General features: G+C 41.8%; 2 protein-coding genes across 3 annotated transcripts; one reads left to right on the top strand and one right to left on the bottom strand.

Annotated features, from left to right (window-relative positions):
• Positions 1-332: 332 nt before the first annotated feature.
• On the top strand, positions 333-8,664 carry LOC141016941 (uncharacterized). 2 transcript variants are annotated; one of them, XM_073491543.1, is made up of 3 exons: positions 333-1,449; positions 3,692-4,352; positions 8,093-8,664. In XM_073491543.1, the coding sequence occupies exons 1-2, from the start codon at positions 454-456 to the stop codon at positions 4,241-4,243; spliced, it is 1,548 nt and encodes a 515-aa protein (XP_073347644.1). In that variant the 5' UTR covers positions 333-453; the 3' UTR covers positions 4,244-4,352; positions 8,093-8,664. The 2 variants fall into 2 exon arrangements, with proteins under 2 accessions (XP_073347644.1, XP_073347643.1); XM_073491542.1 differs by having other exon boundaries at positions 8,090-8,664.
• A 214-nt stretch (positions 8,665-8,878) lies between these two features.
• LOC141017043 (protein-lysine 6-oxidase-like) lies at positions 8,879-22,737 on the bottom strand. The gene is made up of 9 exons (XM_073491661.1): positions 22,455-22,737; positions 21,903-22,337; positions 21,373-21,481; positions 20,810-20,947; positions 20,540-20,696; positions 18,480-18,575; positions 18,262-18,377; positions 9,590-9,647; positions 8,879-8,998 (listed from the first exon to the last, which is right to left on the bottom strand). The coding sequence occupies exons 1-9, from the start codon at positions 22,735-22,737 to the stop codon at positions 8,879-8,881; spliced, it is 1,512 nt and encodes a 503-aa protein (XP_073347762.1).
• Positions 22,738-23,786: the final 1,049 nt, after the last annotated feature.

Raw genomic sequence — 23,786 nt, 5'->3', positions numbered from 1 at the left:
GAGAGAGAGAGACTAGAAGCCTGCAGCAGAAAATGAGACAGAACAACGAGGCGGGAGAGGTAGAAAGAGAGACAGAGAGGGAGGGAGGTGGAGAGGGGCCCCGTGTAGGAGAGAGGGCTACAGGGTGAGGAAGGAGAAGGAGTAGAGAAAAAGTTAGAGGAAAGTAGAGGAAACAAGAAGGTCCAGGAAAGAGAAAAGAACAGGCGCAGAGATTCACAACTACAGGAGAGAAGAAGAAGAAGGGAAACAACAGACAGGAAGGAAGGGGAGGGAGGGAGAAGTCTTGGGTAGAGAGAGGAGAAAAAAAAGAGCTGAAGAAAAGTTTTCTTGTGGGAAGACGCAGATGAGGAAAACAGAGCGAGTGAATGACTGGGCTGGGGAGAGCAGGGACGGGAGGAAACCAGTTGTTTTCTAAGGCGTTTTCTACTCAAGCCTCTCTGGACTTCTTTGGACATGTACACAGAAGGCGCACAAACAACGGGACACCACCGATTTCTTCAGCACACCAACACCTCCATCTCCACCTCTACCCCCTGCTCCTGCCAGCACTGCGTCCACTATGAGAAGCAAGCGTACGGCCGTCACAGTGGGTCGGGATACCAACCAGCATTGGCCAGACAGACGGACCACCCATCTCTGGACTGCAGGGGAGACATCCAGGCTCCTCGGGTTAAAGACGTAGGAGGGCGAGCTTTCGTAGTGGACAGAGTAGAGAGAAGCGGTCATCGCAGCCCACAGAGGAGGCCTGTGTTCGCAGGGCCGGGCCCTTATAGCCAGTCAGATGACTCGAGCCAAGTCTGCCCCTGGGAGTTGAACCCTGCCCAGTGGAGCTACCCGCCGGAGCCTGGGGTGAGACACTACCCGTCTGTCAGAGAACAGTGTGGCTGTGTGGTGCCCTTTAATGCTGGAATACCACATCCTCTCCCTCATCTTCAGGTCAAAGGTCAAGGGTACAGGCACAGGAGGACAGTCAGGTATGTCTGCGTGGATGAGGAGGAGGAAAGTTGCACCTCTGAGAACTATCATTTGGAGTCACGTGATCCCCATCTTGGTCGTTTACACATGCCAAATGGCCACAGTGGACCGAGGCCTGTGATCTTTGAGGGAGGGGAGGAAAGAGATATCCATCAGGACCGAGGCAGACTGAAGGGTGGATCAGACGAGGGCTGTAATGGACGCGGCGGTTCTCACAAAGGTTTCTTCCCCACTGAGGTCCCACAAAAACACTTGAAACAAAGCAGACAGAAGGGGCCCTGCCTCCCTCCCTCTGGCATCACCAGTCCAGACCCCTCGAAGCCAACAACCAACGACGAGCACCGGCGGCAGGGCTCGGAGGTGGTGAAGCAAAAGACGAGGCAGGATTTGGTCAGGGATCAAATCAGACAAGTGGTGACAGATCTGGAGGATGTGTTAGGGGGTTTGAAGCAAGTTCACGTGGAGATGAAAGAGGTAGGAGGGTCTGTTATAATAGCTGTTTTTCTGTTTATGTGTACAGCAGGTGTGTGTCTAAACACGGCGCATCAGGCGCAGGTGTCCCAGCCTTTTATCAAAGCTCCCCTGGACACTGTGACATTTAAACTGATTAACACAAAGCTCCGATGCGGTGCAGATCATTTTGGCACAGGTCGTGTATCAGTGGGTGCATGTTCATGTGAACATATCAGTAGCTCCGTGTGTGTGTGTGTGTGCATGATGACTGCATTGTTTGTGAGTCACTCATCATCTCTTACTGAAGCAGTGATTGAGAACGATTTGCACTGACCTTTTGCAGAACGCTGCCGAAATTGGCAGCGTTCCGGTCAGCACATTAAAAAGCCTGGCTTGAGACTGTTACTAAATTATGCCTTGCTTTTACAGTATCCATTTTGCATGCAGCTGTAAAATGGCATTGATTCACAGCTGAATGCATCAGTGTAAGACCATTGCATTGTACTGAAGCAACATTACATGTAAAGAGTCTCCGTGGTTGTGATTTAAGATGGTGGGAAACAGACAGATGCAGATGAACCGGCTTTGATGAGAATCATGGCTGAATTGTTGATTATTGCCTCAGTCAGAGACTCTCTTGGGGTCATACATACAGTGGCAGTGCAGAAGTACTCACATCCTTTACTTAAGTGCCAATACTACAATTCAAAAATACCCCCTTACAAGTGAAAGTCCTGCATTTAAATCCTACGACTAGAGATGTATTATAAAAATATTGAAAATAAAAGAACTCACCATGGCCCCTGTTACTGATATACAGTGTCATCATACATCTCATCATTAGGCTGTTAATACTAATGTATCAATGAAGACATTAGTATGAACTGCATTTTCTTTGGTAAAAGTGAAAGTCACCCATACAAATAGTACTGCAATAAAAGTATTTAAGTATCTGATATCAGTATCAAGAGTATAAGTAAAAGTTCATTATACATTTATTTACATGTATGTATATACTGTATTATCTGGGTTACCTAATTGTCGCCTTAGCCGATCATTGGATCCAATATTCAGGATTAAAATAATTTGATTTAAAAGGATGGATCTGAGGCAGCATGCAGTCTGCAAAGTAACAAGTAACTAGAGTCTAGAATCTAGAATACTGGATTTTTTTTGTACCAATATCGATATCAATATCAATATTGCATATAAAACTCATATAAGAACAAAACAAAAGCTTTACAAGAGCATTTGGAGACAAAATAAAAGCAAAGTGTCGGGATGAACGATTTGCTTTTACCTGCTTCTCATGGCAAACACTGATAACTTAACTGGTAATGTCACATTTTTGTATTTTAAATAGAAGTTCATAACCTGAGGGTAAATCAGGCTGGGATGAAGTGAACAAACATGGATAATTTAATGTTCCATTACTCAAATTAGATTTGTTGTGATAACACAAGTTTACTTTTTTAGTATATCAGCAGTGTCAAACACTTGTGACAAAGGTACATACATATCGGACGCAGGATATTTCAGAGTTAAACAGTAAACTCTATTGTCCAAAATGAAATCAGTTTACCTAAATATTAAACATCACTGGGAATTTATTAATAATGTATTACCCCAAGCATATTTTTTTTTTCATATTGGCACATATTGGATAAAATAAACACCAATATCGATATCTTTGTGATGGGCAAAAACTGATACATCAGCCGATGTGATACAATGTTGTGATTAAGTACAATATTTGTCTCCAAAGGTAGTGGAGTGGAAATATAAAGTAGCAGAAACTGGAAATACCAATACCTCATAATTGTACACTAAAGTGCTTGAGTAAATCTACTTAGTTACATTCCATCGCTGGTCGTAACCACAATAAATAGACTCCAAAGGGTCACAAGATAAATCTGATGTGCTGTGAGATGATTAACAGGAGAGAAATAAAGAAAATTCTGTTACACAAATCTGTATTTACTTTTTGGAATATTCTCTTTTTTTTTAGCTTGAGCATTATCTCATCTATCACAGGAAACCATCTGAGAAGTTAAGAGGGGAAATGTATCTTTGGTGATTCTGTTTTTTTCTGTTTTTTGTCAGAGACATGTACTTGAATAAAAGTTTAATATTTCCTTCTGAATTATTGTGAAAGTATAAAGTGAAATCAAATGAAAATATGCCAGTAAAGTACAAGAAATGTTCTCAAGTAATTAAGTTTCTGCAGTTTGGACAAGTACCGACTCTCTTCATTGTCATTCAGGTGGTCCAGCAGATCGATCGTCTCACAGCCAGTATCGACCTCAGTGAGGAGGCGGCCTGCATCACTCAGGGGTCCTCAACTACCTTTCACGGCTCAGTTCATCCAGGTGACCTCAAGTTGGCCCCGCTGCCCAATCACAAGCCTGCTCCAGCTCCTGTCCAGGCATTGCAGCACGTTGATAAAGACCGGATCATATTAAGAACTAACTCTCCCTCGCCTGTTCACATGGCATCAGTCGTGAAAACAAGCCGCTTCACCCCGCCCAACCTCAGTAAGGACATCAATCACGTCAGGCCTGGTGTGAACGGACACCTGCCTCACCTGTATCCTCCCAGAGACTCCAATCACATTGGCCAAACTCATCCTGAGCCCCACCCACAGAGCCTGGACCCTAAAGTCATTATTGGTAACAGCACCTCCAATTCAAGAACTCAGAAGCCTCCTCTGTACCCTCAAAACGGGCGGTGCGGGAAGGGTTCGTACCCGCTCTCCAAGCCTGTGAGGACGCCTGCCTACCCCGGGAAAGGCCGCCAGAACGCCAGCATGGTGTGAAAGAGGAGGGGGGTGGTCTGCCCCAGTGCCATGGGGGCCTGAAACATGAGACCCTGCTGCAGCGAGTGGAGGTCAGAGTGGGACCATGCAGGCAGGGGAACAACTCATGGTGAGTTCAGATACAAGAGGACTTTTTTTCTTCTTCTTTTACTGTGTTGATGTTTCCGTCAGCGCTCACAGCTGATGACGTTTGCTGTGTTTACTGGCAGCGTAGTTTTCAGAGTCAGTAAATGAATTGCAGTGTTCCTCCCTACTACTAAAAAGGGTTTATGTGTGTGTTTGATGAATGTGTGTGTGTGTGTGTGATGTCTGTGTGTGGGCGGTGGCGGCGGAGGGGGCGTAATGTGTCTGCTTTTGTTGATGTCACATGATTTCCCAGTCTTCACTACACTGCAAAAAGCCGTCTGTCTGGGCAAGTCAAACGAGAAATGAGTGTTTATTCTTCAGTTAGGTTGCACATGTGGGCATAATCAGTCAGCAGGAGGAGAAAAAATCACTTGCTGAAGTAAAAGTTGACTTTTTTAAGTAGATTTAAGGAATTTCTGATCTTGCAAAACAAGATTATTACATATTTTAAAACACAACTCTCAAGCTTAAAAACTCATTTGATTTGGACTGTTTTTCTCACTTGAGTCTGAGGGCAGAGTGCAGGATAAAATCTAAAGTCAGGCCTCTTTTTGCAGTGTAACTTAGTCACGACTTCGAAGGAACCGAGACTTGGCTGGAGCTCAGATGTTTTTGGCTTAGGAAGACCCCACAGCAGCTTGACTCCAATCATGTGACACAAAGAGGCGTCATTATATTTACAGGAAGATCATAGCTCTGACTCAGAACTGGCATGATTTACTGCTGGGGCTTGATGAGGAGGAACTAAACCTTTCTTCTCGTGCCACAGTCAGATGTGTCATTACTGACTGTGAACTAGAAGCAGACTTAATAACAAGACGACATCTGTGAAAAAGTCCCTCCAGCAGAGGGGAAAATCAAACACATACAGTTCCTCCAAAAAGGCCACCTTTACAGATGCTGCAGAGGCAGGCCTGCATGTTTCTGTACTTCCCTCTTGTGCGGAGTATGCGTAACTGCAATCTATTTTTCTTGCCTCTCCGAGTTGGGCAAGCACAATCTGGTTTTAATCATAAAACCCCCTGGCCACGTGCCAGAATGGAGTGAGGCAAACTCTTGGTATATTTGTAACGTCCATATAAACATAAGCACCGCCGCACAGCAAAGCACAGCAGGCAGCAATGCAGCTCCAGGTCGAGGCTGGCAGCCAGAGACACAAGTCAAAAAAAGTGCATGAGCTTTAATTTTTATAGTTAGACAAGCGTTTAATTAGTTGTAAGTGCAATGTAGCTTTTCTGGTCAACGCTGTAATTTATTTTCACTTTCAGAGTCTTTAAAAGCACAGATGAGGCCTGAGTCATCTGAATTAGTCACCCAGAGCAGGTTCAATGTTAAAATGAATAACACAACAGGTTTGGTGCTAAGCAACCCAGCCGTGCACGCACACATTTATACTTTAACAAAAGCGATTACATTTATATCTTAACTCTTGACTAATCTGACCTTCACGCTAACCCTTCAATTAAACTTTGGTCCAAAAGATTCCCATTAACTTCTTTAAGTGGTTGCTAGTCGTGATAACCATGGTAATGCACAAATAACATGGAACAAAAATCTGGACATGAGCATCAACATTAATAAAAAAAAACTATGAATGTGTTTAAATATGGATAAAGAAATGCATCAAAAATGAAAGGATTGATTAAAATTTTAACAGGACTGTGTTCCTACAGAAATACACTTAATGCTTTGAGGGTCTCAAACTTACATCTTCACAAAGTTGTATGTACAAGACACACACACACACACACACACACACACACACACACGTTTCTATTTCTATGCCTTTAAGGATTCTCACTGACGTAATTGAAACCCTAAGCCTAGTTTTAATCCTCAAACATCCTAGTTTCTTTGTATTTTTTCATTCATTGCTGAACGACGGGGTTAAACTAATTAGCTTATAAAACAAGGAACAAGGAAATAGAAAGGACAGGTCTGAGAAAAATGACACTGGCCTTGCCCTGTCCGCCTACCTCAGACCCCCGGGGGTCCAAAAAGCTACAGTTGTTGTCCTGTATGGGTCCTGTGTCAAAATCAAGTTTATATTTTGTACATGTCTCACATTCCTAAATAAATGTGCGCTTAATTTATTTACCACAAACTAATTGGAACACAGCTAACTTGATGTCAGGCAGTATTCCTGCGAAATAAGAGTTCTGGTTTCTGCAGCTCTGGGCAACAAATGTGTAGTCTGTTTTCACATCTGAACATACACAACCCACTGACGCTCTTAATATTTTATGATTTTATACTTTCATTTGAGTAGTTCAATAACGTATTAACTTAAAGCAGCTACAATGAACTTTAATTTTTCTATAGATTCTGGCCGTCCCTGTGGACAAAAGCAATACCAGTACATACAGTTTTGGAAGTGAAGGAAAGACACAACATATTTTCAAGCCTATTTTCCCTTTTTATTTTTTTTTTTTTTTAAAAAAGAAGAAAGGTTTATTGCTGCTCAACAAACAGCGATGACTACAGTGGTTTGCCAAAGAACAACTCCTGCCTTACGGCAACTCTGAGGGGACACATTACCTCAAAACACCTCAAATTCATAGACACGTACTACACATAATGTTACTTCGGACATGGGCGCTTAGTTGCCTATCGTAGCGTGTCATGTTTGTTAAATTCAATTTAATCCATTCTCAAAAGAACAATATTATCTGAGCATTAAAGTACAATTTGTCCAGATATTCGCACAGTACACAAAAACACTGAATATGAACACTGAAAAAAAAAGATATGCTTTTGCAGGCAACCATGCACCGCAGTCCAACATAATGATTAGCAAATGTAATCATAATCATAACTTAACAAATTCAAGTTTTACTGCAGCTCTGCATGTAGTTTAGCCAAGTGGGTGTTGCCGTGCCGAGCGGACGCGCTGGTGCATGCACGACTCAGATTGGATCGTGAAAAGGCCAACATAAAATGTAACGGTAGAAGCTGGTAGTTCTGTCTGGCAAAACAGAAGTATCCATCGCTGTACCATCAGACCACAGAGCAGCTTTCCTTAGGTTGTGAGACCTCCTCAACACTCAAAAATAGTTTTAATTTTCAGACTCTGACCCAGTGACATTACAAATAAATCTGTAGAAATAGCCAATCTTCACACTGATGGTTTTGTTTGCTAAAGTATGTCATATAGAGGCATCAGGACTACATTGAGACTGATTCATAACCTATTAAAAGTTTAACTTTTACACTTTCTGCCTTTTATTTGCACGAAACTGTTCCCATGATGTGTGTTTTTGTCCTGTGTTTCTGTTGCTGTTGACCAGCTGCCATTTGTTGAAAAAATGGGGCAGGCGATGGGGGACCACAGCTAATTTTTTCGGCCTTCTGTGTTAATGCGGCCACGATGAGAGGTTTATTTCTTCTGCAAAGACGAGGACAGAAAATAAATGTCCTCACTTTTCATAGTGTCCTCACTTTCAAGGTCTCAAACTTAGTCTTCACAATGATGGAAGTACATGAGCACACACACACAAACACAAACACAAAAACACCCGCACACAGACTGCTTCACTTTCAATTAAGCAGAGATTAACACTGCGGTCATTCGCTGAATGACATTATGAGAAAATCCTTGAGAAGGAGCACAGTTTGAACATAGAGTATTAATTGTTGCAGCAGTGAGTCACTGAGCTGCTGAGTTCTGAATTTAAAATATTTCCTCCTCACTTTTTTTTTTTTTTTTTGTGATGTTTCCAGCAGGAGCTGATGCCACTGAGACAAGCTGTCAGCCGGTGGAAGCGGAGCACGGCCTGAAGATGGGGGTATTTCCAAAGGGAAAACTCCCCCAAGAGTCGACCCAAGAGTGTATGTCATGCAAGCACAGGAGCATGGAGGAGTGAGAACCTCTGAGAATTTCTGCTTTTGCCGTTACTGGTGATGTAGTGGCAAACAGTGAGAGGAATAAACTGTGAACTGCTGCTCAACAACCACACATAGAAACATATCTTTTCATGACAGTGTTAATTTATTTTTACTATTTTTTTATTGCAAAAGAAATCTATTTTCAGGCAGCTTACACCAGTTTGGATACTACCTAACCTAATGTATGCTACATTAAGATTTTTATCATCTGAACTATTGTAGAGTTATTTTTACACTTAGACTGTAATCAGTAAGGAGACAGGAAAGTTGGAAAGGCAGAGCTGAGATTAAATTGCAATACAATAAATTCTGCTGCACTTTTCTCATACAAATCACTCTGACATCTCAGTTATCTCTAGAGATGATGCATTGACCGCTAAATGTCCCACATTGGAATATTAAATAAAAGAAATGACGCCAGCAATTTCATTGCCCCTGACTCTGGGAAATTATTTAAGCAGAAGCATCCCAAGTGGTTGTGGAAGTTACTTCTCGGGCTGATCTGGAGATGGCAGTGTGCGATCCTTGTGGCCTTATTCTGTCAGGACGCCTGCTGCTTCGTCCGGGCCAGCGTCTGTGTCTCTGTTTGTTTAAATCTTGTCTGAGACTTTCACCACTCTGCTCTCACAAGCTCCTGCTGCTATCAGAGCAGCACACCGCTTCCCTCCGACCACCGACGTAATCCATCCACCTCACAAAACATCCCTCGCTCTCTGCGTCACTGTCAGCATCACCGATGGAGAGCTGTGGTGACAGATGGAATATGACACATGCAAATTGTCAACTGTCCTGGCCACTTTGTCACCCGCTGTCTCTGTCTGCAGCCTATAACAGTTAGATTAATTGTGCTGTAATGGAGAGTGAGAGGTGACGCTGTGAAGAGGCGATAAGCTGCTGTAGGTTAGATAGATGGGCAAGGTCAAGTGCCGGAGGACATCGTGACTTGCCAAAAGCAACACTGAAAATGATTTGTGTTTTTGGTCTGCAGAGCATCGTACTGTAGCATCCTTAACATCCTAACAATTATTTTAATGATCAATTATTTGATGACTATATTGAGAAATCATTTGGAGAGAAATATTAGGAAATAGAGCCGAAGTCACGCCCCATGGGACCTTATTTCAGAAAACCTGTGTATGGTAGTGAATGAAAAAAGACAAATACTTTTTCTGATCCTGCTTAAATTGTGCCATGAAGTACACATGTGGCTTCAATACAAACTAAACTAACAAGGGGAAGAGGTGCAGGTGGAGTAAGGTGGAGAAACACAGATGAGGGTAATGAGTGGAGAAACCCAAGAGAGCAGGGAGGGAGTTGAAAGGCTCGGAAGCACACTGGGAACAGGGCTGGGCTAATGAAGACGCTGCAGAGCAGGTTTGGAGGGAAAAACACACTGGGGAGGAACACGCGAACACAAGAGGGACACACGCCAAAAGACAACACAAAACCCAGAAAACATAAAAGACCGTGAAAATAAAAACAGAGAAATGCAGCATATCCTCACATTTGAGAAGCTTGATCCAGAGAATGTCTGTCATGCTTGATTAATGCATCAAGTGATCGTTATTTTATCCACTGCCAAAAAAAACCCAATCGTTTAATGAATCAAAAGTGCTTCACTGTTTTTCTAAATTTCTGTGTTTATCAAAGACTAAAATAGTTTTGAGCTCAGTCATGAACTGTGTCAGGATATTTTTCATATTCAAGATACATCACCCTGCTATATATTCATAGGAGAGTTCTGTTTTGACAGGGAGATATAAGTATATTTTTTAAAAGAACTTTCTTTCAACTCTTTTATTTGACTAAACTTTTAAAACAAGTAACTCATGATAAGACGCTGTGTGAATAACAAGTCAAAATCACAAAACAACCATCAATCCTCAGAGCGATCACTTAAAGGTCTGCAGGCCTGGATCTCAGATAACGTCTGCTCCACCTAAACCCTGCTGGGCTTTGAGAAAGGCCAAATCTTGGCCTGCTGTCCAAGTGTATGAATCAGACTGAAGGCACACCAGTTGAGCTGTTGGCCGTGCCGCCTTTGTAAATACTGGAGTGACTCTGGAATGTCAGACAGAGATTTAACCAAGAACAACACTGACTCTTAGTACTGCCATCTCCCGTTTGTCTCATCTACCCAAAAATAATACATGACTAGGATGCTGTTAATACCCCAGGTGCGTCCAGTGGAGTATTGGTTTCTCACCCGCTTCAGTTCAGGATGGACAACTGCTGCGTGCTGGACAACTGCAGTCTCAAAGGCTACGGCCTGATCCTGAACAACGGCTAGAGATCCAACCAGCCTCCAAAAACAAAGAGCCAGGCTGGGAGAGACAGTAGCAGCTTTAAGGTGATGACGTGTAGTCCGAAGTAATCTCTACAAACATATCTGCATATGAATGCTGAATCTGTAGGTAAGGGACAAGACATGCAGGTATACAGTCCATGTGGAGCGCAAAAGAGGCGGAACACCTCAGCTGACATGTAATCTTTTAACCCATCAGCTAACGTCTGATGGCAGTTTAGCTGTTAATTAGCTTTTTTAAAAATGTATCTGCATTAATGTGCAGATATCTACGGAAGCCCTAAAGGGCCATGCATTCATACATTTTATTTCCTCCGTTTTCCCGTGATAACAAGTTAATTTAATTTGTTATCTCGAGATCTCGAGTTATTATCTCGAAATAACTATATCGGCCTATATCAGCGGCGCAATCTAAGTGAGCCTGATGTCATCATTAACTACATAGCTGACCAGCTATGTAGTTAATGACGAGATCTCGAATTAATTATATCGTTATCTCGGGAAAACAAAGTTTCGTTATCTCGAGAGAATTATCCCGATATCTCGGGAAAACGGCAGTTGTTATTTCGAGATAATAACTCGAGATCTCGAGAAAACAAATGAAATTAACTCGTTATCACGGGAAAACGGAGGAAATAAAATGTATGAATGCATGGCCCTTTAGGGCTTCCGTAGGTATCCATTTACAAAGCTTAAAATTCATTGTAGATTTACCCTCAACTCCAACTTCTTTTTGGCATCAATGTTGGTCCAACATTCTGACATGATATGAACACACCAAAGTCAGAAGAACGACTCCCCAACTTGGGGAATGTGACCATCCCGGGAACATGTGAATGCAGCATGAGTTCAGTCCCAGTCTGGTGTCCAGCTGTGTTCACTGGGAGTCGGCTGAGGCTGAGCCCTGCTGACTGCAGTGATTCCCTGTAATCCGAGGTCACAGGGCAGGAATTAGAATTAGAATAGCTAGTTAGCTCCACGGCTAACTGAGCTACTTGTTAACGAAAGCTAAGCTAAGCAGCAGTAATGGTGCCCCCTATAGTTTTGGAGTTGTCTTAATTTCTTACTAATTACACCTTTAAACTACTAGAGGTCAGCAAAAACAAGATCCTTGTGGGGATTTAAACTACTCGTCATCCGTTCAGCTCATTGAATTCTTAGTAACAATTCTTAAATAAAAATGTGTCTATACTTCATGTGGTAATGTAAAGAAAAAGAAGATTATCAGACCTATTGTACATCAGATTTAAAATTATACTTAAAAAGTGCCTTACAACGAAAAGGCCAGAAGTAACCTTAGCAGAAAATAATGAAATAACAGCAAGACAAAAATAAAAGACTGAATATTAAGAATCAGAAGATGAGGAGATAAAATTAAATCCCCCCAAAATAAAACTACAGTCATTCGCATGCTGGGGAATGCGTGTTAATTTAATCAACCTAAAATAATAGTCACTGTTGTGTGCACTGAAGATAACATTGTGTATACTATTAGTTAGTTTTTAAACCACATATTATTTTAGTCCAGATAACAAAAGTAACGAGTTAGGGATTATCGGTTTTCTTTACCAAACACTGATTTGTGAAAAAGACAATCAAACAAGGAATTTGTGTGATTGTTTGTTGCCAAAAAATGTGAGTCAGTCACTTTTGCCATGTCCTTTGGGAATATTAAAGTGAACAAAACAGATTGATGAAGAGCAAAATTAATGTTTGAAGTTAGAGATTAGGAGCTCACAGGAAAAACAGTGCAGTACAATCAAAGAATAGCAAATCCTCTGAGCCATCCCCCCAAAAATACCACCCACGTCACAATACCACCCAGCTCGAGAGAGAAACAGAATTCCTCATCAGTCCCGCTCGAAGGCGACTCCTCTGTGTTTTGTCTCAGTGCACCATGTAGTTTTCACTCTGTAAATTTACGACATTGTGTCTGCTGCTTGTGTAAGTGACCCCGGGTGAGGAAGTGGCCCAGTTTGTCTGCCCTACACGCTGGTCTATGGCTGACCTCAGCACTGTTCTTAATCTCAGCGGGATGACAGAAGTGCTGAGGAATTTCTCTGCTCTGTGCCTAAACCAGCCTGTCAAGACATTCTCTGTAGGCCGAGCACGTTCCTCCGTTACGTCCCCGCCGGCTCTCACGTGGCCCCGCTTTGTTGAAATATGACCTGCAAATACCAAACCCTGGCCTTGGTAACCTCTCCAAACACTGCCCACCTACGTGCAGATGCATCCGGAAAATGTCTCTCCTTGCCACAGTATGTTCAGTCTAGGCTGCAGGCAGATGGCGAAACCCATCCCATTCCCTCCACACCTTACCTACCTGCACGCTGGATGGTGTTTGTTGAGGCCAAATGAGAGGTGTCAGCCAGTTCTCTTCTGTGCTTGTGGAAGGCTAACGAGAGCCTGCGTCCAGATGTTGGTGTGAAGCTCCACAGCTGAGCAAACAGTCGCTGTCTTCTCTACAGCATGGCATGTTTAAAATGACATGCTGGTCCAAAAAGGAGGAGACCAGCTGAGCTCTGAGGAACACAAGTCAGCCGAGCACTCATCACCTGATCGGACAGCTTAAAGTTCAACATCCCTTGAGTTTTTATTGGCTACGGAGATGTAATGCTGGTTTGACTCATAAGTGAGTCTAAAAGCAATATCAAGAGAGAGCAAAGTAAGTAAAAATCAAGACAAAAAAGCCAAATGGCTTAATAAAAGTGTGAACCCACCATGATGTCACCCATTGGTTTGTGGACTACAGTTTCAAACCCTTGAGTCTCTCTCAGTATGCGTCCTTGTCTGTCTTGTGTTCTTGTGTCCTCTTTTGGACAATGTCATCTTTTGTGGCCCAAGCACTGTCCCAATACACAAGTTTTGCATCTTGCCAAGAACGGTTAAAATTCTGGGAAGTGTTCTTGACACGTCCATTTTACTGAGGATGCACCGGTTGGTAACTTGTGTGAACTTGCCAGCGCAAATATCCCAGAATTGATTTCGGCATTCAAGCGAGAGGTGGAAAGCTGCCTAACAAGAGGCCAACAACAAGACATTTTGGTGGATGAATGGGAAACTAACCGCTGCATTTTCAGTTTTAATCAATTCAAGGTATATTGAAATCATTCACGAACTGTTGATGTTGTTGACTTTGGCATTACGGCAGTCAGCAACTTGTTTTTTCTGGAGCCAGAAGAGACTATATTTTGACAGGAGGGTGGAGCTGGGGAGGATATCTTGATTAGATCTGACTGAGAATCCGAGGACAAACAATCTATTGAATCTATTTGACTCCACATTGGACCATAATTTATAAGATGAACATCATGCTGTACTGAAGACGTTTTAAAACTTGCAATAGAGACCAAAACTTAGGAGGAAAATGTTCACTGATATATACTGTGTAAGAAGGTGCACTGTGTAAGAAATAGCCAGAATTTTTGTTTAAAACATTCAAAAAATGAACTGACATTATCAACAGAATGTGAAGAAACAACAGTTTTGATGTAACGTCAAAGTGTGCTATGTACTGTGTTGTAGAGATGTCTACTGAAGTTAGCATGCTAACCAGCTAGCCCCAGCCTGTCCTGTCTGCAATACCACTTGCCAGCTGTTTGCGTAATAAATTACAAAATAATCTCTCAATATGCCAAGAAATGAAACACTCTTACTTGTGTTTTCCTCACTAAACAGAAAAGTACAACTACTGAATGCAAGTTTCTCTCTTTCACCATACTCAGACGAGCTTAACTGTCTTGTTGACTCATCGTAAAATACACTTCATTCAAACTCAACCTAAACTAAATAAAACTCACCAAACCAGTCTTGGTTTTTCTTGCCACAATCACCTCTTGGTCGGTTAAAAGAAATCCTCAACTCAGAGTAAGATGTGAAAATATTCCAGCTCTAGACAACATTTTCACCTGATGCTGACGCCAATCTGTCCCCGCCTGCCGTGCCTTGTCGTCCCTGAAGTCAAAGTCCTGGTCGCTGTATCACCTTCATGCAGTTTCCCCCATTGTTGAACCGACCTCCAACAGTCTCAGAGGTTATGTTTAGTCCCAGTTCTCTCTCACGTCAGGTCGCCAATTCCAGTTGAGCTGAGCCCCGTTGCCCGTGGTGACTCCCTCTGTGATCGGTCCAGACAAACTCAAGGGTAGCTGGGCTCCATGAGCTAATTTGCGAACGGTAGCTAGCTAGAGCCAAGGATAGCTGCTAACAAGGAGCAGTTGTTGGTCACTTTGGTGATATGCTGCCCCCTATGTTTTTGTTGACTACAGACCCTATTTCAAGCATCTAATCAAAAACCCATTCAGAAGACCCACTGATGTCCATATGAGGGAACTGTAAGTGATACAAATTTTAACTGATTTCAGGGTTTGAGAACTCGTGTCTGCAGCACTCTATACTTTGGTTTATGACCTGTAAAATTAATGACATCTCCAAGAAAACCTCAGCCGTTTTTTTAGTGCTAATTAGCAAATGTTAGCATGCTAACATGCGAAAAGTGAGATGTGAACATGTGCTTAGAATCAGCCTATCGATATTGTTTCTGTGAGTATGCTTGCGTACAGCTCTGTGTCTGTTACAGCCTCACAGCCTCACAGAGCTACTTCCAATGCTCTTGACTTGTTGTACTGTGTTCAGATCTAGACTTCTGTTCAGCGATCCTTTGCTGAAATAGTAACTGTCTGTAAATATTGTCCTGAAAATTCCAAGACAGACAGGAACAGAGTCGACTGAATGGGAGTTTTCCAGACACTCTCAATAACATAGACAATCTATTCTGGCAGGGAAGCACCTCGGCGACTTCCAACGTAAACCATTTAAATTGTGCTTAATCTCCCCGGTTCGCTGCTCTCTTAAGCTGAGACTGAGCTCTGTTTCGTTGTAAATACCTGACATCTGTGCATTTAACAGTGCATACATTGTCTGGAACCTGCATGTTTTCCAGTACATCAGTCAAAACCGCCTCATGATATATATAAAGCTTGTTTAAGAGAGTGATTTGTTCGAGGTGAACACATCTTTGAATCAGGTGAAGCTCTACCCACTCCAGAGTGAATACAACCTATGCATGTTTAGCATTTCTCTTGTCATTCTTTGGCTGTTTGAAACAGTCTAGTGCTTGCTGCAAAAACACATTTGTCCTTGGTGAAAACCTCTTTGAATGAATCTCTGGCGAGTTGTGTCAATCCTCCCACTCAGACAAATCATCTCAGTGCTATTAAGACGCCTGTCGTCCTATAAAGTCCTCGATGGATGTGAATGAAGCTGTGAGGCGATGAATTCTGGGCCAGGAAGGAGTCTTTTAAAGCAGCTGTGAGACACATTTCTTTACATGCACACAGGAGGAGAGAGTGAGAAAAGGCCTCCATTCATCGTGCTCTGGCTGTGTTTTAGTAGATATGGCACGGCTGTATAAGATCCTGCGGGCTGTGTCTTCACAGAGGCCTGTCAGCAAACATGCCGCCAGCGTCTGCCTGCAGGGCTGTTTGACTCTGAGGCCACAATCGGCCTCATCAGTCAAAGTAAAGCTCCTCCATTCAGCGGGACGAGGACAGGATACTGATTAAACAAGCCACTTTTGTCCACTAAATTTAAAACTGTTAAAATAATCTATTTTTGAATGGTCCTTGGCAGTATTATCATGAAATGTGCGTGCAGCTACCATCCAGAAAAAAAATCCTCAGAGATCAATAAATGAAGCGAAGATTAAGCTGGAGCCGGTGGTAATCATTCAAAAAAGAAGCTGGAAGAACTGTTATAACAATAAACTCCTCTCTCCTCAACATCTTTATTGCATTGAATCCAACATACCAACAGAATATAATAAGGTTTCCATTGTTTTAGCAAAATTAACAGTTTTACATTAAAGTTTCCACATTTTCATTCACTCTTTTAAACACAAGCACACATCTGTAAAAGCATACTCCAACATGAACCCTCTCTATTCAACAGAAAATGAGACATTTGCAGTTTGCTAATAAGGATAAGACAGAGATATTCTCTAATTTTCTTGTTGAAATCCCATGAAAAGACAAAACCAGCAATGAATTAATCCCACTCACACGTGTTGTCTTCGTATTCAAAGCCTGATATATCTTATTCCCTGGTGCCCAAGAGCTCCTTTGATGTCAAAAATTATTGCGAGACACATAATAATTCGCTGGTTCCCTCTTTATCATGAATATTCACACTGTGGCTTTTTTTTTCACTTAAAGCAGCTTCAAGCACAATTTCATTGTTGTATGAGCATCTCTGCCTCGTCATAGAGATGGTAATCGATTATATCTTTTTTAAAGTTGTTTGCAGGATGCATGGTGATGACATAATGTATGTAACTGTGACTATGTAAGATTAACAACTGTAAAATGAATATGGTCGATACATGTACGCTTATAGCTAAGAGATTCTTTTATATAGTAATACTGATCGGGTCATTCCATACCAGCTCACCCAGGACCTACCAGTTCATGTCATGTATTTTCTTGAAAAAATGTATAAGACCTTGCAAAATCCTATAGCTGTACTCCGAATACTTTTTAAGTTTTGAATTTATGAAGTTCTGCCCTCTGAGCTGAATTTTGACAGCAAGATGTACTTTAGCCACGTAAAAGAAGTCCCACATATAAAAGTATATATCTTTTTAGGTGTATGCTATATTTTGAACATTTTTGGTGCTTTACATTGTCGTCAAACAGCTGCTGAAAGTCCGACCCAAACAGCTGATATGCGGGGTAATATAATATATATTTATATCGTCACCTACTGCAGGTAACACAGTGACTAGGGATCAGTACCTCATACATCCCCACACAAAAAGACCCTAATTATCACTTTAAAAGTTACTTGTAGTACGTTCAACTACCATAAATACTTGTGCATCCAAACTCCTGTTTTGAGGAACATTGTCTACAAAACTACAAAGTCCAGCTGTTAAAAATAAATATAATTATTTCTTCTTCTTTTTTTTTTTTTTTAAATGAAACTATAGATTTGTCATCTGTTTTTGAAGATTTTTGTCTTCGGTAGTAATCAACAAGCGTGGGATTGGGAGGCGGGTATAGAAAAGTATCAAGAGACAGATTAACATATCTCTGGTTTAGGTCTAATCATGGGATTTGTTGACAATAACAAAGATATTGAATATCTTATCCTTTACATCAGCTGTAAAAACTATTAATGTGCACATAACACAAAGCAGAAAACAAAACACATTTCAAGCAGTAAACCAGCATTCAAGAAATAAATGTATATGAAGACAGTACAAGTATTTTAAGGCAAAACAGGATATCTTTTTCTTATGAGTCATGGCACATTTGTAGAAATCAAGTAAATTTGATGATCTCAGGTCACCAGTTAATGTACAAAATTGGTGTAAACGTTGGCATTTATTTCCAGTTAATGCAGCACCAGACTATGTAGCACACAGTTGTAGTCAAACCCTTTACCAATTCCCCTTTTGTTTGTCATAGAGTTGATGTTGCCGTACAGTACAAGGTGAGATGTTTGCTGCAGATAGCTCTTGAAAAGGGAGATTTCAACCTCTGAAATATGAAAACAGAAGAGATGAAAATACAGGCATCCAATTTGTAAACACATAAGACTTATCCAACCAATCAATTTTAAGTTTAAAAATAAAATAAAGGATAGATATGTTTAAAATAATCAAAATGAAAGCACACCACATGCAACAGAAACACTGGTACGGTACCTTGTTACTCGACAGTTGCGTGTCTGGACGTAGACTCCTGTGTATATGATATCACATCTCACTACGTTGTTGGTGAAGTCTGATTCCAGGACGTGGAAATTGGGATTGACAGTAACCTGGAAAAAATAATGACAAATAAACACAGTGTGTGAGCAGCGCTGCAGGTTAGTTATATCTCCATGTTGAGAGAGAAGCTGAGAAAAAAAATAATGTGACACCTTCAAGATATAGTTTCCTGGAGGAACGTCGGTGATGTCGATCCACTGGCAGTCGATGTTGGCAGCGTAGATGTCATGACATCCTGGACTCAGTCCCTGAGAACACATCCAGAAACCCCCCACAGTTTGGTTTAATGCTTTGACTCTTTAGACGACTGACTACTATTTTCCTACAAGCGCAGCAAATGAGCCAGATTTGAGTTTAAGTTATACAAACAGTTCTTTGGAAGCAAAGCTGTTACAAGAAACCGGCGCTAAGCCGTGCAAAGCCAGAATCACAGAGCCCAGACAACAGATATAATAAATATTCCCATGTCCTCAGGATGTTTTTCCTTTGTTGGCATACACTGGAGTTTTTGTTAGAAAAACAGTTCTCAGAAGCGGATCTGGAGGATTTGCAGAAGACTCTACAACAAAAGTAATTGCAGCTCAGAACCCCGCTAAGTACACTAAGTATTGTTTGACTAAACAAAAAAGAATAAAAATATCTGCAGAAACTTTGAACTACACAAACAGATGCTAATCTACTGTGTGACATGCGAAGTGGTCCAAAATGGTCGACTAAATTTAGTTAAGTTGGCGTGCTGATCGTGATTGAATTATTGAAGATAAAAGTCCCTTCGTTTTATATTTTTCTTGTGGAGATTTTAATCAGAACTCCTAAATCGTCGTTCGAAGGGGTGCTCCGCCAATTTTACATGTCAAAGACAAATTACTAGTCACAGGAAGTATGACACAACCTATGAAAACAGTTGTTTAATTTTTTTTATGTGACTCTGGGGGAGGTTTGACAAGTCTGAAAAAGTCTGATAATCTCAGCTTGCAGGTTTTTACACAGAATGTCTGCATTAAAAACTAGAAATGTGGAGTTTGAAAGACCTGACGTTGACTGAGCAGGTAGGATCTGTAGAAAGAGTAGGAAACACACAAACCACAGACCAAAAATCGGGATTTTAATCAGGAGAAATCTGTCTCTCACAAGTACCAAAACTGTGTGGACATTTTGTTTACTACCTAACAGTTTAAACACTACATTATACATTAAAGGTCAGCTGCTAAAGGTGTTTCAGTAAGTCTCTCTCCAAAGTTTATGATACTGTTCACCAGACCAGACCTCAAGAATGACTAATTCCAGCCCTCATCCAGGACCAACTGGTATCACAGTTCTATATGACACCATCTCTCTGCATTTTGTATAAGAGGCCTTATAAGGTGAGAAAAAAACCAACACCAGGCAGGTGGACAGCAACAAAAATACACGATTTGTTCTGACTAAGGAGTCGCTCTTCCATGAAATTCAATACAAACATAGTCAAAGATGAGGCAGACATCTGGTGTGAGTCATGTTCTTCTGTTGTTGTTTATTTCTAATCATATAAGCTGTAAAGATGGTTGCCTATTATCTCTTATTTTTCCTGCATGCATTTTACAAGCTGCTGAGTGAGTGCTGAAATGTCCGGTTTTCATGAGATACGTATTCAGGACTGTGATATGAATGATGATCCTGGATCAAGACTCAATCCCCTACAGATGAATACCAGAGCTGGAAAGACTGACTTCCAGGACTTTTTACCTTATAACCCATTCCACGTGGTGATTTTGAAATTTTAACTTTGAATGTATTTAGAACAAAAATGTCTATGGTTGCTGCTGATTCCTCATTTCTGGGTCTCTCTTGCAAAAGAACAGGTACTTTACGTACTACAGAAGCAACCCAGTTCGAGAAATAATGAAAATGAATCTAAAGGATTCGAGTGCATGAGCACGAATTGCCCACACACTCAACATGAGTTTAAAATGGAAAATTTGTGTCAATGTACACGTATCCTAAAGATTCAATTTCATCTGTATTTCAAAAAACTGACTTGCATTAGAATCTTGATCTTTCTTTTAAACCTTCTTTTAAAAGTGCTTTTGTTGCCTAAACCCAACAGCGTGGTTCATAAATGTTGTGATTCACTCAGTCAATGAAACGTTGTAGTGGCACGAAAACGTAGATTACATTTCGAGACAATTTTACAAACTGCCATGACACTGTGTTGGTATAAGTGTTTATCTACCTGTGTATGAGATGTACAGGCGTAGCGTCGCCTGAATCCAGGGTCACAGCCCGTGTCCTCCAGGCAAAAACTGGCCTTGTGTCCCTCGGCCACTTTACGTCCGGTGACGACGTCAAGCAGGTCGTAGTTACTGAAGGCGTCCATGCTGTGGTAGTGTCTGATGGACAGAAAATGAAAGCTTGTTACTATTTTCGTATCAGAGCTGAATGGAGCCAACCATAACATTTAAACGATGTGAGGTCATTACACTTGCAGGCTGAGTAAACTCACTGGTGACAGCTGTGCCAGTCCCACTGATATCTCGGCTTGACAGGGAGGAAGTCGGTGGTGCCTTGGTTCTTCACTTTCTGGGGGAACCGCAGGAGGACTCTGAAGTCGATGTCTCTGACAGCGGGTCCATACGCCGACCTTAGATGGATCAGAAGTGAAACGGGCGTAAGCTGCGTTGGAAAGTGCGACTGGCTGAGCTCCCAGGGTTAGTTGTCTTAAAAGTAACGGAGTGCAGAGGGTTTGTTCCATCATGCTGAATGCTTTTAGGAAAACCAACCCAGAACATTTATGTGTTGGCAGGACATCATGTCGGAGAATCAGTGCTCTATTATAAGATCAAACAGGTTTTGCAACTCAGTTATCCTGCCACATTGAAAGTTTGACAGACGTGGTTTAAAGTTATCCTAAAACAACCAGAAGTGGGGCTAAAACAAGTGAAATTAACCTTCAATGAGCTGTACAAACAAAGGAAATACCTGTGTGTGAGAGTGTGTGAGAGAATGTGTGTGTGTTTCAGTGTCTGCGTGCTGAAGACATGAATCACTTCTGGCACCATCGATTACCTGGCGAGACAGTTCTCTTCAGCAGCACAGCGGAGGGCGTACATCTGCATGCGCTGGACATAAGCACCTGCTTGGATGGCATACGGGTCTGGCACCAAGTCTGGCAGTCCTGGGAGAGGAGATTAAAGGGACAATCCAAGTTTATTTTTTTAAATTTTTTTTTTATGATTTTGACATCTTAATTCTGACAGTTTATTCAGTCTGAGAACAATTCACTGAAATAGAGCAGCTGTTTGTGTTTTTTGGCAGAGTTCAAAGTATTTTACATTCCTGAGCTGTCAGCCAGGGATCCAAAGCCCAAAAAAAAAAGAGATATTTTACCTCCTTGTTATTCATTTTTTCCCCTTTCAGTTAGTGAGATATGAGTCTGGATTTGTAATATTCATAAAAACAGCAGATTAAAAAGGTATTTTCTATGTAATGGATGATTATTTACACTGGTTTAATCCAAATTGAGGAACCCACTGGAGCTCATTTAAATCCATGCCAATTAAGAAGGCTTAACACTTCCACATGATAAGGACACTTACCATTTTGGAAATATCTTGTTCCATGTCCTGTGCTGGGCGGACGGCGCGTGCGGGCCACTGACCTCCCTCTTGTGGGATAGGAGTTGTAGAGAACAGAATTCCTGTGGTTTTTAAGCGGGTTTCGAGGGTCGTCGTTAACCATGTCCTCTCCATTACCGGCTGCCTCGTTTGAAACATCCTCACTGGGTGCAGCAGGGAATGGAGAGGGAACCTCAGGTTCCCTCTCCAGAGTTGCTGGAAGTGCTGGGATGGAGTGATCCGTCTGCCTGGAGACAGATATCGCCTCTGGCCCCGCGCGTAATTGTTGATATTGCGCACCGGGCCCTGCTGGTTCTCCTCCTCTGGTGTACAGCGCAGTCGCACCCCCAGTCGCACCTCTTCTGCCTGGGAAATCTGTCAAACTCCCCGGTGCAGAGGCGTTGATGGTGTTGGTGTGTTCTGGGTTAAAGCGTCGTGCGCCTGGATGACTGTAAAAACGCTCAGTATGCTGTCTGGTCCCCGACGCACGACCATTAAAAGGCACAGACTGTCTACCAGCGATAGATCCTGGATCTACAGCCTGTCCAGGTCTAACAAGCGTCGCTGATCTGTGCGCTCCTGCCATCTGGCTCCTGGTGCCATCCCTCCTGTTGCTCACATAAACCCTCGACTGGCTTCTGGACCGAACCGGAGCCTGGTACTCTAACCCAGTGCTCATTAAACTATAAACCTGCCCGTTGTTCTCCCACTGGATCCGGTGCCGCCAGGAGCCAGCTGTGCGCTGCTGCTGCTGCCCAAAGATGAAGGGAAATGGTCCCTGGAAAAAGTATAAAAATAAAAGTGACCATTTTGCCATGGCAGTAAAACTAGAAAAATAAATCCCTCCTGTAAGTCAGTGATAAATCAGATCATGAGATGAACAATGCGCACAGATGTTGTGTCTTTGTGGGAAGTGGATGAAAAGCAGGAGCGCGCTCACACAACCACATATCAGTTCTTTGGAGGACTGGCAAGTGGAAGGAGAGGAGGGCTGGAGACTTTTTTTCTGGTCATTTATCGAATTCAGGCAAGTCAAACTTTCTAGCAAGAACATTTAACCCATGCCTCGCCGTGGTGAACTTCTGTTACACAAGAGTTAGACGAGGAGGTTTGCCGAGTAAACTTTACGCACGGGTGTGAACTGAAGTCATCGAAATGTTACCGTTCAATCTGGTGATTTTCCAGAACCAGTGAGCCCAGTGGAAGAGAAAACAAAGGTTTGTTGAAATAAAAAAAACAATTCAACTCTCAACAATCTTAGAATAAAACTGTGGAAGAAATACTTGACTAAAAGTCATTAGAAAACCTTTGTTACCATGTCATTTAAGCGCCACAGACGATCAGTTCATCAACATTAATGAGCAGATATCAGAGAGTAGTTTTGCACCAAATCTACCAACATTGTGCAACAAGTTTGGAGAGGCTTCACCACACGGCCTCATGTCCTCCTGCGGCACTGAACCTCCACCACATGGCGGCAGGCTGCGTCTATGTGTCAAACTACTGATGCTGCAGGAGCCTTTTAACATCCAGCATCATCCTGAGACAGTCTGCAGCTCCAGATCAATGACGGAGAAAGCTTTTATTTTATTGTTGATGGTACTTCCTGAATTTGTTCGAATTTATTTTTAACTTCATAATTATTTTGGCTTTATTCCATATTCATAGCAGTACATTTAGTAAGATTAAGACCTGCTTTAATATATATATATTTTTACAATATGCAAACATTCTTTTCCTCTGTCAAAGCAAAAGGAATTAAAGGTACTTTATATTTATGTATCTATTTAAACCATTTTAGTTCTTAATTCATAAACTGAACTCTTAAATGTGTGTTTTATTTAACATTTCTAAGTTCAGTTTTGC

This window comes from Pagrus major, chromosome 21, assembly GCF_040436345.1.
Source record: "Pagrus major chromosome 21, Pma_NU_1.0".
Classification (NCBI taxonomy): Eukaryota; Metazoa; Chordata; class Actinopteri; order Spariformes; family Sparidae; genus Pagrus; species Pagrus major.
The sequence above is the reverse complement of the archived record's forward strand: the minus strand, read 5'-3'. Positions and strand labels throughout refer to the sequence as shown.

Coding starts and splice junctions, on each gene's coding strand:
- LOC141016941 (XM_073491543.1), top strand. CDS start 454: ATGTACACAGAAGGCGCACAAACAACGGGACACCACCGATTTCTTCAG. Junction 1,450..3,691: donor TTCACGTGGAGATGAAAGAG/GTAGGAGGGTCT, acceptor ATTGTCATTCAG/GTGGTCCAGCAGATCGATCG.
- LOC141017043 (XM_073491661.1), bottom strand. CDS start 22,737: ATGGCAAAATGGTCACTTTTATTTTTATACTTTTTCCAGGGACCATTT. Junction 22,338..22,454: donor TAGACCTGGACAGGCTGTAG/ATCCAGGATCTA, acceptor TTAACCCAGAAC/ACACCAACACCATCAACGCC. Junction 20,697..20,809: donor GACTGGCACAGCTGTCACCA/GTGAGTTTACTC, acceptor TCTGTCCATCAG/ACACTACCACAGCATGGACG.